General features: G+C 39.5%; 1 protein-coding gene across 2 annotated transcripts in view; it reads left to right on the forward strand.

The window, feature by feature from the left end:
* LOC6557418 (collagen alpha-1(XVIII) chain) overlaps positions 1-12777 on the forward strand; it is a 53950-nt gene extending 41173 nt beyond the window's left edge. The window contains exons 13-25 of one of the 2 annotated variants that reach the window (XM_032736358.1): positions 2809-3027; positions 3851-3928; positions 4002-4248; positions 4460-4540; positions 5339-5517; positions 5697-5789; positions 7997-8119; positions 8519-8545; positions 9208-9222; positions 9561-9691; positions 10319-10498; positions 10758-10985; positions 11115-12777. In XM_032736358.1, coding sequence (XP_032592249.1) covers positions 2809-3027; positions 3851-3928; positions 4002-4248; positions 4460-4540; positions 5339-5517; positions 5697-5789; positions 7997-8119; positions 8519-8545; positions 9208-9222; positions 9561-9691; positions 10319-10498; positions 10758-10985; positions 11115-11217 — 1704 coding nt within the window. In that variant the 3' untranslated portion in view covers positions 11218-12777. Of the gene's footprint in view, positions 1-2808; positions 3028-3850; positions 3929-4001; positions 4249-4459; positions 4541-5338; positions 5518-5696; positions 5790-7996; positions 8120-8518; positions 8546-9207; positions 9223-9560; positions 9692-10318; positions 10499-10757; positions 10986-11093 lie in introns of both variants that reach the window. The other variant, XM_032736363.1, reaches the window with a different exon arrangement.
* Positions 12778-15132: the final 2355 nt, after the last annotated feature.

Genomic DNA, 15132 nt, shown 5'->3' on the forward strand with positions numbered 1-15132 from the left:
TGCCAGTTGATATGATTGAGGTGCTCTCCAGTTTATTAGAAATCGTTTACCCACATTCAAGCACAGAATAGGGGGACGTTCTATATATATATATATATATATACATACATATATATAAGTAAGTAACAGGATGACCCCAAATATTCTGTCATTCAGTCAGTGTTTGTCTAGTTCTTCGTCTTCATCCAGTTCTACTTCTACTTGTATTCTGTATTATTTTTATAATAAGTTTTGGCCATTTCTGCTCATCCTGCTTAGAGGGTGCTTACTTCCTAGCCATTACGCTTCATGCTATTTAGCAGCTTAGAATCCCTATCTCCCAATGGGCCACTGGGCCCACTCAGGTTTTGTGTGTGTGTGTGTGTGTGGGGGAGTGTGTGTGTGTGTGTGTTGTTGCAACTACTGGACCTCTCGTTAGCGAGGGTCGGCGAGCTGGAAAAAGTGGCGTACATATTTCTTTTATGTGTAACCTCAAAACTTTAAGCTGCCAACACATCCTCGCACATTTATAATATGTCTCTAGTTTGTTTGCCATTTCTCTGGATCGGGGGAGTGTCGTACTTGGCTGGACATGGAGGCGGACTGGGAGCTTGAAACTAGAAACTTGGCAGGGGGCGTTTCACGGATTGTCAGCCAACTTACGGTGAATGCTGCTTCACTTACTTATGCTGCTCTTACACCTCCCTTTCTGGTGTGTGTGTGTGAGTGTTAAGATTTATTTGACCTTTGATATATTAGCAGGTACACTGAAACAAAAATATAGCCTAGAACTTGCAATATTTACTATTGACATCATATTTGGCATCTTTTGTTTTATTAAATAAGATAGATTGCTTATTATTGATTACTGGCAATCGTTGCTACATTTCAGAAATTCATTTCTGATTATAGTCCTATTTTCTATGCATTCTTTTTCTCAGTGTATATACATAAACATAAGTAAGTATATTTGTAGGTCTCTTTAGGTGGCCCATGGCAAAGTTTTTTGTTGGGTCAATCTGTGTAGTTGACTGCCTTTCTTGCGACACACACCTCTCGCTGTCTCCGCCGTTCAAGAACCGATGGTGAACCATATTAAATCGAGCGTGAAATAAAAAGAAATTATGCAGAAAGCTGTAAGCTTCTTGCCACAGCTACACAAAAAAAAAAAAATCGATTTAGATTTTCTGACGAATTTACGCCCAATTTACGAATACATACACTCACTCTCATATGCAGAGCACCCCCCAAAAAATTTATTATTGCATTTGCAATTTGGAAACTAATATGGAAATTAGCATTTTAAACGTATAAATACACGCACAATTAGGTACATTTCATTAAACTCAAAAGACAACTCCCATTCTCCCTGCTCAAACCCCCCTTTCCACGTATTAGGCCTCCATTCAAGAGCGCCAGCGAAGCAGTCGCTCGTACTTTGTAATGTGATGTGTTGTGTGCCCGTATGAGTGTGTATGTGTGTGTGTGTGGCTGTGTGTATGAGTGGGTGTGGTTGTGTTTCGTGGCGTATGTGTGTAGCTTATTAATTATTCATTAGTTAGCATCAAGCTGCCGATATGGAGCAAGGCCTGCAGCAATGAGCACATACGGGGTCAGCTCAATTTAAACCAGTCGCACACACAAGACTATGGGCGCTCATCCCAAATCCCCAAGCCCATATTCAAAGCCCCAGACCCCAAAACCCCGACCCAAACCACGTATACGGCAGCGAGTAGGCGCGCGCAAATTTATGGCAAACCATTTAAGGCGCTGATGATGTGGAAGACGACACTGGGGATGAGACGGTGTGGAGAACTTGCTTAGACGGTGGCAGGCATTGATGTTGGGTGGCAAGTGTGGACCACCAGCCGTTTAGCAAACTTCGACAAAGTAAAGTCCCAAAATGGGAGAAACACATATAAGCAACAAGATACCTGGTTGACTGCCTGGCCATGACTCGACTAAAAGATACCCGTGCTGAAAGATGAATACTGAAATTATAAGTTTGGTCCATAGTCAAAAAATAGTTCGCAAATATTGCAAATAGATACCTAATTCTCTGTATATGAATTCATTATTGTTACTACTTTTTCCGTTTGATGGTTCTTTAATTTTGTTTTTCAAACACAACACAAACTTCCTAAAATCCATTTTAAGTTCTAATCCAACTTTCGATTTAGTTTGCTTATTGTTGGAGAAAATGAGCATTTCTTTTTAAGGTAGGCTAGCTTTCAAAATTATTGCGGCATTGTTTGAGCCAGAAAACATTCGATATACATTTGTCGACTTATTGTCAGACATTTTCAATTTGTTCAATTGAGTATCAAGTGTTGACACGCTTTCATTTTTCATGTGAAGAAAATAGGCGTAGGTAGCAAAAAGCGTAATATTGTGTATCGCTTGGTATCTGGTTTTGGTTCGGGTACACGAACCAACTCTGGGGTCTTTTGCCAATGGTTTTGTGTTTTCGAGCTTGTCACTAGCACTGCATACATTCAGGCGCATAAATTTATATACGGTTCATGTGTGTGTGTGTGTGTGTGTGAATGTGTTATTGTGTGTGCGTGCGTGTGTGGGTGTGTGAGTTGGTTTGATTGTGGGGATTGTGGATTTTAGAATTGATTTGATTTCAAAATGAGTTTGAATTGAATTTTTGCCGACGACAAAACGTTTGAAATTGAGTTTTACGGCCAAATTAGGCGTGAGTGCGTCCCCACGGGGCATGTAACGTATATTTAATACCGTAAATCATTTTACACACACTCTATCTTTCTCTCTCTCTCTCTCACTCTCCCTCTCTCTCTCTCTCATGCCCTTTTTATTGAACAGGGCCACAAAGGTGCACACGGACCGGCTGGACCCAAAGGTGAGCCCGGAGCACCCGGCCTGCCTGGATTGGCTGGCCAACCGGGCGATGGCAATGGCACCAAAGGCGAACGAGGCGAAAAGGGGGAGAAGGGTATGCGTGGCCGGCGCGGAGGCACTGGCAGTACAGGACCAATTGGACCGCCAGGCAAACCAGGACCCACGGGTGATATCGGACACTCGGTAAGGCACTCGTAACTTTGGCATCCATATTCATGGCGAGTTCGAACAGCTTTCGCTTTTGTTGTTGTTGAGCGCACAAACTTCACTTAGAGCCAGACAATTTCTGGCCAAAATCCGCCAGCTCGACAAAATCCAATACCAAATCCGCATTTAAATCGGCGCATAACATGAGGAGGAAGAAGAAATAGAAGAATGCGCAACTTGGCTGGGAAATAAACTCAAATGTAAAAGTATTTTAAGTGCATTTTCATCATGGTTATTTAGGACGCGGAGGCAGCGCACGATTCCAATTGCAGTAGTTACCCTAGAATTTCAGTCTCCAGCCTTTATACTGCAATAAAAGCAGCAGATATAGCAACAACAACTGAAGCTATCCCAATTGTAGTCTCTGTACAAAAGGAAAAGTTTGCTTTTAGCTGTCTGCGCGCTTTTGCCAAAAACTGGCATCGCTTACCGCCTCTCAAAATCAAAGTCAAGCAACGTATTTACATGAATTGCCGCACCGAAATGAAGCCAAAACGAAAGTTTCACTCAATTTCTGGCACACGAGCAGCTCCAAACAGCAAAATCATGAAACAGAACTACTTTTATCCGTTGATACTAAAAACAAAAAAATGCTTGCACTCTAAACTGCAAAAGTTTTACGGTTTTTGGCGATTGTTCAACTTGGTTTTATTTCAGAGTTACTCCGCCTGTTAGTAACGATTGCTGGCAGCCGTTAGTATTCTGTTGTTATTTGAGAGAAAAGTGTGCTTAGGCAGCATATTTAACCAAATCAAATCATGCAAGTGGCCTCCACTTATACGTTTCTGGAATTTTCTAGGGACGGCCTGGCATGCTCGGACCTAAGGGTGATTCTGGTGCTAAAGGTGCTAAAGGAGATGCGGGTGGACGTGACGGAGTAAGTCCTAAAACAAACATTTGGAGTCTCAACTATTAAAACACATCGATGACTATTATAATTATTATCTTAGATCAAAGGGGAGAAAGGTGATAGAGGCGGTGATGGACGTGATGGGTTGCCAGGACCTCCGGGTCTACCAGCCACTGGTGGCGGTGATAGCGAAAGTAGTAGCATACAATATATACCAATGCCAGGACCACCAGGACCACCCGGTCCACCTGGCATGCCAGGACTAACGCTCAGCGGACAAAAAGGAGAGCCAGGAATGGACTCGCGCAGCAGCTTCTTTGGTGATGCCTCCTACTACGGCCGACCAGGTGAGAATAAGGACATTCGCACAAGTATGTGTCACAATCCAAGTTGTATATACAAAACGTACTCCTATATGTATAGTTAGGTGCCCGTACCATAAATCATAACTGTACATATATGTATGTATACACACAGAAATAACACTAGCATATAAAAAAACCAAAAAACCAACCCGTATCAATTCCAAATCATACTGTATTGTACTCGTAATCCAAGGTGCGCGCTCATCTTTAGACGAACTTAAAGCACTGCGAGAGCTGCAAGATCTGCGTGATAGACCCACAGATGGCACAGCTGGTAAACCATCAAAATCAAATCAAATCAAATCAATCCACACATTTCTTTGCTGTAGTCAAACTATTATCTTTCGATGTTGCATGCCAAAAACTATTCCTTAAACATATTTTCATACATAGTGGATATATGTATGTATACACGTAGTCATTTCAAGTCCAATCACCTCGGCCTGCATGAACAACAAGGATATTGAAGTGTTGTTGGGAAATTGGGTTCATTATTTGCATATCATCATCATCTCATTTGGCCCGTTAATGAAGTACATGTAAACATTTTGCTTAACATTTTTACACCGTCATGCTTTCACTTACCAAAAAAACGAAACAGAAAAAACAAAAAAACCAGAAAAAATAACAAACACTCCAACTCATGAATCATAAGTGAATGATCCAAAATGAGATGTAGAGCTTGTATTTTTGTAAGTGCCTCTAATAAGGTATGCTTGACCAACAAATATCCAGTAAGTTTAGATTCCCTTAAGGAATGTTTAGATTACATTTATTTCTTAATTATCTTACAAGATACCTTAAAGCCACCTAAAATCTGAAATTATGCATATTTTAGCTAAGTTTCAGCATACTTATTAACGCATTTGTAAATTATGCATTAATATTATTATTATTAAACAGATTTTTTTGTGTTGAAGTAAAGAGAAATTAGTTTTCATATTGAGTACAGTTGCAGTTATTATTAGTTTGACTTATCAACTTGCACAGAAACAAATGCGGATGCAAATATTTAGATACATAAATGCTAAATCGATGTTTAACACGCACGTCTCGGAATCATCATTTGCAGAGCCACCTCGCCAAACGGCGCACTCGCACAAGCATGAGGAGTCCCCGTTGGGTGTTGAATTGGGCATGGGATTGGGAGATGGCGAGGAGCTGCCATATCTTTCCGCATCATCATCCAACATGAACATGAGAATCGTGCCAGGTGCAGTCACCTTCCAGAACATAGACGAAATGACAAAGGTGCGTTGCCCTCTTCCACACACACACACACAGACACACACACACATACTCACACACACATACTCATACTCGCACACACTCGCACACACGTACTTGCGAGCATATAAATTTAGCAGCACATATATTATATATTCTTTTAAACACATTTAAATTTGGTGTCTTTTGGGTGTTCCACACAGAAATCGGCGCTTAGCCCACCCGGCACCCTGGCGTACATTACCGAGGAGGAGGCACTGCTCGTGCGCGTCAACAAAGGCTGGCAGTATATAGCGGTAAGTGGAGCTCAGGGTCTAGGATTGCTTTTGGGATCTGCGATCGATTCGACAATGGGGCTGGGCTCGGGGCTCAAAGCAAACAAGTGCCGCGTTCTGTGCGTGCGTTCCCAAATGCCAAATACGGCAAACAAAAAGTCGCTGGCGGACGCCATTATTTTATGGAACCGCCCAACCATTCGACTGTTTTTCTATATATTATGAAAATATGGCTCTAGCAAAAAAAAAAAAAAGAAGAAAACACAGCAACGCGAAACAAAATAAAATGCAATATAAATAGAAGGCAGAGTGGAGGCAGAAAGACGGCGAACGTTTGAGGCTCAAGTGACGTACATATGTTTGTTTATTTTAGTCTCTTGTTTTTGGCCATAAAATGGGGTTTTGTTTGGCATTGTCCTTGTCTTGGGTGGCTGGCTCCTTTAGGGTTTTTTATTTGCACATTAAATGTTGCAGACGTTCTGACTGATTGCCAAATGGATCGAAGCATGATGTCCCACAAAAGCTGTGTGTGTGTGTGTGTGTCGCGTTATTCAATTATATTGACTCGCGCCTTGTTTTTCAGTCAAGCGAGTTAACGATACAACAAGAATACCCGCCTACCGTCCTAAAACCGGAAGAAGAATGTGTGTGTGCCTTAAACTCGTCATATTGGCGGGGGACTCTGATGGACAGGCCTCAGCCGTTTTCAGCCAGAAGGCAATTCGAGTCAACCTACTTGCTAGAAGACATTTACTCAACCAGTCAGCAAGTCAGCAAGTCAGTCAGTCAGTCAGGCAATCTCACAGTTACGTTGCTGAAAGAGAAACTTTTATTGACACAGAATAAAACATGCATATACGATCCCCCCGCATCACATATCCCTTTATCACATATAAATGTTTGGCTGGGCAATAAAACGGAACAGGAGATTAAAAATATTACTGAACGGAAATGGAATATTTGATTTTGTCCGTAGCTGACTTTAGCTCTCTTCAGCATCAATTTGAAAAACGGTGCATTACTCAACACTACCAATTAATCTTGCCTGTCGACTCAAAGCTGGCACTTTGCCCTGGTCAGCACTTGTGCAGCAAAAAAGTGAAACTTGAAGCGTCCGCAAATTACACACAAAATTTAAACATTTTGAGAAAGCTTTAGATTGGCCACAATATGGGATGTTTTCTTGGAACGGGTCTGTTGCCCCTGATTACGCTAAAAGTGTACAATATATATTCCCAAAACTGTTCAAGATTCGATTTCCGCTTCCGTAGTTGCAAGCACAGAGCCAGCACAGCAGCATATCAGCAGCGCTGTGGGTGTGACCCACCACCCACCACAGTTCAACTGCTAACTGTGCCTGACATGTCCTGTGCATGTCCACAAAAAGTGTAAGGGAAATGGAAATGTATTCGAATATACAAGGGAGAGCAGATATGAAGCTCAAATCTCATGCCTTTGACGGCAACATTTAAATACTTTTGGCAACAAAACGTGCTCAGAGACTCCCGCCATCCCTCTGAATAATGGGGGTAAATCAAGCAAAAGCTCATTGGCAGCAGTGAAGTCAGTGTAGCCTTTGCCAGGAGCTGGCATCTGGGCTGTCTAAGCCACTTGCAGCATCAATGGTGACATTCTCCTTCTAATTAGATTTCAGTACACGAGTCGACTACTTAAAGTTCAAAATAGTAATTAAAACTTTTGTCAGGCAGCGTCGCACAGTGTCACGCGCTTAAGAGCAGTTCATTAAAAATTAAATTAGAATTTCTAAAATTGACATTGGTACAGAAACTTATTTGGAATTTGTGTTTTGAATGTATGTAAATGTAAATAAATTTGGCTTGTTATGTTTTGACATTGTTAGGAAATACCATTGAATGACTGTCATGATTGAAGGCATTCAAGTCGTGATATTTTCCTGCATAAAATTGTCAAAATAGTAAATCTTATCTAAATAATATATAAATTATATTATAAATAGATAGTTAATCAAAGTGCTTGCTACTTAGTTCCAGTCAACTGCTCAAATATTAAATACTTATAGTATTTATAGCCGATCAGATGTTAGGGTGGTATGAGGGGAGGTAAGAAGGCTGCCTGCAAGCAGATTTGAGCGAAGGTTATGAATTATTGATTGAGCCCAGTCGGGAAATGGTTAGAAATGTTGGCTTGCTGCTATCACTTTTAATCAGAACTTTTGCTAAATTCTCATAACCCTTCCTGTTTGACAGCTGGGCACTTTGGTACCGATTGCAACCCCAGCACCGCCCACCACAGTGGCGCCATCTTTGCGCTTTAATTTACAATCGAAAAACTTGGTGAACAGTCCACCTCCGTTGCTCAACACTCCGACGGTAAGTGCTCGAAAACTGTTGTCATATTCCATTCACATACTAAAATTTCTCTGCTTTACATCTCTGTCACATTTTGAGTACGGTTTTTATGCGACTAGAATTGTGAACGAAATTTAAAGAAATTCTCAGAATTTAATTCATAACAAATGTTGTAACTAATTCTTGGTATTCAAGTAGCAATTCTAGTTAAACAAGTGCCGTTATCATGTTTCACAAGAGCCTCGAAGGCACTTGAATAACTTGAATAACACGACAAATACAGCAAAAACTTTCACTCGAATAGCTTCAAATTAACTATATATGTATAAACATTTCACATTTAATATTTAACGAAAATTTAAGCAATTCAGTTAATAAACACTACTAAAACCATTTATTATTAATTGTTATTAAATGCAGTTTACAACCGCGCCCGAATACGAAACGGTAATTAAATTAAATATCACACACTGAATGCAAACACAAAAAGAGTGCGAGACAATTAAAAAATAAAAATACAATTTTACTAAAACGAATTAACGCATCTCTTGCACACTCACTCTGATACATACATACTTACACACACACACCATCACACACACGCACACACACACACATAAAAATAAATAATCTGATTTTGGTCTGGTTTGGTTTGGTCAATGGAAACGTTTCTAATTAGCGCAAATTGCATTTTGAGTTCTGTTCTGTAACCTGTACCGAACAATTTGTGTAGTTTCTGTTATTCCTGCTGAATTTCCATTGAAATTTTCAATTATTTATTTAGTATATATATCTGTAAATTCATGTCAGTTAAACGCTTTTTTCATTAAGTTTGTATTACTATGTATTTGTAGTTAATGTTTTAAGAATTGCATCTCAACTCCAACTGAATAAACATATTAAGACTATATCAACAGAGTTGAGAGTTTTTTTCTTTTGTTTTTTTGTGTTTCGTGTAAACTTTTCAATATAGTATACATTTTTTGAATCTACAACTTTTTGTACTATTCACTCACGCTTGCGTCGTCAAACAAAATTATTGGGAACGTCAACTATATGATGCCCAATGTCAAATGATTTGAAATATTTGAATCGTACTATATTCTCAGTGGTATCCACGTATGGTGAGTGTCTGTTCAGTACAAATATAAACATATTACAAGGCCCCAGTGAACACCCTATATTTATTTTAGCTTACAACCTTTGTAGGTATTTTTTGTTTGTCCAATTTACTGTTTTAATTGAAATATCCATAAAATGTTTACCTATCTATTACACGCTCTTATCATTTTAACATCCCCATAACAAGTTTTGCCAACAATTTTGCTTCATCTTCAAGTTGGCTAAGCAAACAATTCGCAACCATTAAATTCTATATTAATTAGATTTCAAAATGCTTGACATAAATTTCAAATTAATTTTTGTGCCATATCTCCTACCGCACCATTCTCACACAATATAGCTTCGCCTGGCGGCTCTCAATGAGCCCTATGTGGGTGACTTGCAGGGCATTCGAGGCGCGGACTTTGCCTGCTATCGCCAGGGCCGACGAGCTGGCCTTCTGGGCACATTTAAGGCCTTCCTCACGTCCAGGTAAGCTCCAGATCCAGATCCAGCGTTAAGTGTGTGTGGCAGGCGGGGTGTGTCTTATCTGTCCTTTGATTTTTACGCGTATTAGGCATGTTTTTTATGTTTAGTTTGTCACAGCGCGGCACTTGACCTGACCTGACTCGGTTCGATTTCGAGATGGCATTGCTCATACGCAGTGTTGAGTCCACCGCCAAAACCACCAGCACCGCCCGGTGCCATTTTTTCGGGAACTCATTAACAGGAATTTAATCTTGATATTTGAAGCGAAAGCAAAAGAAGCGAAGAAAATATGAAAACAAAAGCCGCTGGAAAACAATCTCGTGCAATTTATTTACACAGCGCCAAACGCACACAGCGCTGAATGGATGCCACAAATTATTGTTAGGACGGCCAGAAAGAAAAACATAAATAAATAAAGGCATATACATACACATATATGTGATATATATATATAAATACCTGCTGTCTGCTTAGGGGTGGCACTACACTCAAAATCCCTCTTAGATGGTTGTTTGCTTACTCGCTTTTAATTTGTCGGGGCACTCAACATTCATGCTTATATTGAATGCTTTTCTCTTTTGTTATTTCTTTTTTAATGTTGTTGTTTGTGGTTTTTTCTGTCGCTTATAGGGTACAGAATCTAGACTCTATAGTGCGTTCGGCTGACTGGGAGCTGCCAGTTGTAAATACCCGAGGCGATGTGCTTTTTAATTCCTGGAAGGGCGTATTTAATGGCCAAGGTGGCTTCTTCTCGCAGGCACCGCGAATTTATAGCTTTAACGGCAAGAATGTCCTCACGGATCCATTATGGTAAGTCCTAAAATCATACAAAGTTAATTCTTGTAAGTGTAACAAGTATGCATTGTTTTTGATTAGAAAAGAAACGGAACAAAAATACTTGAATCAAGTACAAAACACTCATAACAAGCATTTTGCTACTTAAAATGAGTGTTAAGCGTCTCTTAAGAGCTCAAATTCTTTATTTATTTAAGAATTTGTTTATTTTTAATGCATAAAATGAAAATTGTATATGTTACTCTAAGTAATCAACTAACAACTATCTTGGCAGGCCACTCAAGCTGGTCTGGCATGGTTCGCTGCCGAATGGAGAGCGCTCCATGGACACCTACTGCGATGCCTGGCACTCGAGCTCACATGAGAAGTTTGGCTACGCCAGCAATCTGCTGGGCAACAAGGTGCTCGATCAGGAACGCCAGCCCTGCGATGGCAAGTTGATCGTGCTCTGTGTGGAGGCACTCTCCCAGGATCGGCGGAAAAAACGTGACATCAGCAGCAGGTAAGTGAGCCCTGAGGAGACTAGCGATAAGGGGGGGGTTTGGATTTGGCAATGAAATTCTTACACGTGTAGTATTGATTTGACATTAACATTTTTATGGCAACCAAGCTCGAACTTTGCTCATTACAGTCGCAGTCGCAGCAGTAGTTACAGTCACGGTCGCAGTGACAGCGAGCTGGAGTTCCAAACGGCCGAGGAATATGCCGAGCATTTAGAAAATTTACGGCTGTAAGATGCCACCATCTACCCCCTCCCCCACCTACTATGAAGCATGAGCAGCAAAGGGGATTGGGAAGGAAAATGGTAACTGTAACTGTAACTGTAACGAGAATAATATAAATACCGATAGGAAACAATACAATACAAATGTGAACACCATTCACCATTACCAATGCCATTCTCATAAACACACACTTACACACACAAACAAACAAACACACACACAGACACACACACACAGATACACAGACACAGAGACACACACACATTAAATGTAAACGTAAATCATGGCCATGCATATAATCAGCGAATTCCAAACTGAAACCAAAAAATACTCAAGTAAGCAGACGGATTAACAATTGCATAGTAAATATGAATACACATAAATTAAATTATGTACTACTTACATACATTGGTAGGTATATACATATACATATGCATATATTTACTACAATAATTTGTCATATCTTATGTTTGACAAGGCAACAAGCATTTTTTTATACAAGCGAGCTATGTATTCGTAATTGTAGACTAAAAAGACTAAGATAATTTTTGTAATTAAGTCACAGCGAAGGCAAGATGCATGTTGCTTGTATGCACTGCCGTCTAGGTTAGTCCTTGTCCCAGGAGACACCGACGTGAGCTAATCCACATCAAGAACAGTATCAACATTTGAGATTAAGTGCAACGTTCTTGACAGCAAAAGCAAATACCTACTGGCCAAATTAGTCTCCTATCTCCTGCCTGGATCGTACAGCAAACAGGAAGATACATTTCACATGGCTGTATACGTGTATAAATGTATTTTGTCAAAGACTTCTAAGTGTGTAAACGTTTAAGGTACGAAAGAAAATCAGAAAAGAAAACAAATTTTAAGCCACAAACCAACGTTTTTAACTATACCGCATGCATTAACTCGAAATGTGCATTATGTTTTATGCCAATCCCGTTTTCTATTATACTCTACTCTTAATGTAGTCAGATTTTCTACATTGAAATACTCGTTACTATAAAAAATGATGTAAAACAAAAAAGTAAGCTCCTTTTTTATATGAGAACACAATAGAATAACGGAATTATAGCATTAATTGCAGTAATACAAATGTAATAAATAAATGCACGTACATAACTGTAATGTTATTTATTGTAATTCTAGAACGAATACTATAACAAGAAACCGTAAAATAACTTGTATCAGTATAGTTAGTTATATAATTTAATTTGCATTTAACTAATGCATTTCCAGCTACAACTCTGTAATGTAATTAATTATAATTGTAAGAACGTGTAAGCTTATTATTTTTAATGATATCAGAACAAAAGAAAACACACACACGAGTAAACGGAAATGCAAATTGGGTTAAAATCACTCCCAAGAAGTCACTGAGTATAATATACATTGAAATTGAAATGTTTTTGTGCATGGTGCAAATAACTACATTTAGTGAAATCAAAATAAATACTTAAAAGCCCTCTAGTCGTAAGCTCAACACTTCTATGCATATAAAAAGTGCATATAAAATAATTATAATACATTTACCTATGATAAATAAAATAAAAATTAAATTATCGAAGCCAACAACAATCTATTCTTATTTCGTCTAGTATAATATCGATTCCTGGACTTAAAACTAATAGAATTAAATGTCTCAGCAAACAGTAAGTGTTACATTTTAAAGTCGTGTAGGTTTCTGCAACAAAAAGCACCTGCAAGTTATTTTCTATACCAAGAAATTGGTTTTCATTTATATTCTTCAACCAAATTGAAATCAATATTTATTTCCATTGTAAATTCCGAACTAGCAAACAATCACTAAAAACAAAGGAAATTATCTTCGTTCTTCTCCAGCCCTGCACGTTTGATTACCAATTTAAATAATTTTTCACTTGAATTAAAGCAAATGATTTCAAACAGAAGAGCTCCATAAAATACCGCAGCAAAACCCCCAACTCAGCCAAAACCAACACCAACCCCCAACCCCCCACCACCCATACACCCCATCCCTTAGTTCAATTCCGAGGGCATTGATGCTTTATGAATTTCAATGGCAAGCAACATAGTTTCAACTGCGGCGGATACGATGTGGTCGGCAGTGATACTGATATTGAAAGCGATACAGAAACAGACCCAGATGGAGATACAGTTACTGATACAGATATAGATATAAAGATAAAGATACAAAGCGGCTGTAAGGTAGCCAAAAGGAGGCTTACAATCGACAGCAAACAAATAAACAAGCCGACACAGACACACACACACAACCAAAGGAAAGCCAACAATTGCGATTACGATTGCGATTGGGTCTCGTATTGGGACTGAGATTGGGGGATTCAAACTGCGGCTTCCAGTCCGCTTTAGCCACTTAGGCGCAGAGCAATCAAACCAGATGAGCAGAATGAAATTTTAATTTAATGAATGAATACGAATATTTTTGATTAGTTGATTAGCTGTGAAGGAAATCGGAAGAGCAAAGCGGCCATTGCTCCTTTCGACGCTGGCCCCAAACGGAACCCAACCCGGCAGGGTTGACTTTGCTCAGGTTGAATCAAAATGAGCACTCTAAGTTGAGAACTTATTAAAAAATCATGGCATTGTATCTCTTGTAGACAATTGCATTTTCACTTTTCAATTATAAGAGTTGGCACTTGGGCAACTTTTAAATTCCAACTGTGCGCCTGACAATGTCATTCATCATAACACGTTTAGCCGTGAGCTTATTAGATTCCACTTTTGTACCCAGGCGCGTTTACAAGTTTCACTGCTTGTTTTAGTCGTTTTTACTTTATTCTTTGTTGTTTCTCCTTTTGTTTTATTTTCTTTTCTCTTCTTTTTTTGAGGGACTCTCTAGCACAACTTGCTGCTTGTGAAACCACACAACTTACGCATTTGGCATCCCTAAAGAAGTAGCTTCTAGTGTGTGTTGCTGTGGATGTGGGCACGTTTCGTATGTGCGGGCACACACACACAAACACACAACCACAATCACAAACACACACACACACATGTGCATGCATATGTCACGAATAAAAACAATTTATCATTTAGCTTATCAAGCGAGGCCTAACGTCCATTATTTTGCGGACGCTATGCGCAGAATTGTTTTTTGATGATAGCCGCAGGCCCACAGCCATACAGGCAGACATAGATGGACAGTTGGACGGACAGCCGGAAGGGCTGTTTGGGGACTAGCGAAAGCAGAAGCAGCACAAATGTAAATAGCGTAAGAAATGCCCAAGAAATGATTATTGTTATTTTTAGCAGTGGTTGGAGTGGACTGTGATTTGGATTAAAATACATTGCATTGTTCTACGTACTCGTTTTGTACTCATATGCGAATATGCTGCACGTACTCAAAGTCAAATATTGAAATGCCTTTGGCTGGCGAACACAAAAGGACGCCGACTATGCCTCACTCTAATAACCGAGTTTTGCGACTTGTGCGACCTGTGCTACCTGACCTGAACGTGTAACTAAAACCCAACAATTATGCATGCCAAACCACAGAAACCGATGCACCGGCGGCAATGGAAGCAGTGGCAGCAACGTTAGTTGCATAGGTAGTGGCAACGGTACCGTCATCGGCGACGTCAACAACGACAGCCACATCAGAATTTGCATAACTTTGTATGATTTTTCAACAACACAATGCCACAAAATCATTGAAGCATGCACAAAGCAAACATTGGCAAATGAGTAGCGAATTTTCAATACACTGTAAAATGTAGAAATAATTTAATGTTTTAAGTATTGAATAGTTATTGTAGTAGTAGGAACAATAGTAGTATTAATAATAACAATACAAAACTAGTGGCATTACAGATCCAGTATTTCTGAGTATACACATTTTATATCTTATCTTATACACCCATCAGTAGTAAGGGGTAAAAACGCAGCTATCCGCTCTACCAGACACACACACAGACACAC

This window comes from Drosophila grimshawi, unplaced genomic scaffold (genome assembly GCF_018153295.1).
Source record: "Drosophila grimshawi isolate 15287-2541.00 unplaced genomic scaffold, ASM1815329v1 contig_44, whole genome shotgun sequence".
NCBI classification, from domain to species: Eukaryota; Metazoa; Arthropoda; class Insecta; order Diptera; family Drosophilidae; genus Drosophila; species Drosophila grimshawi.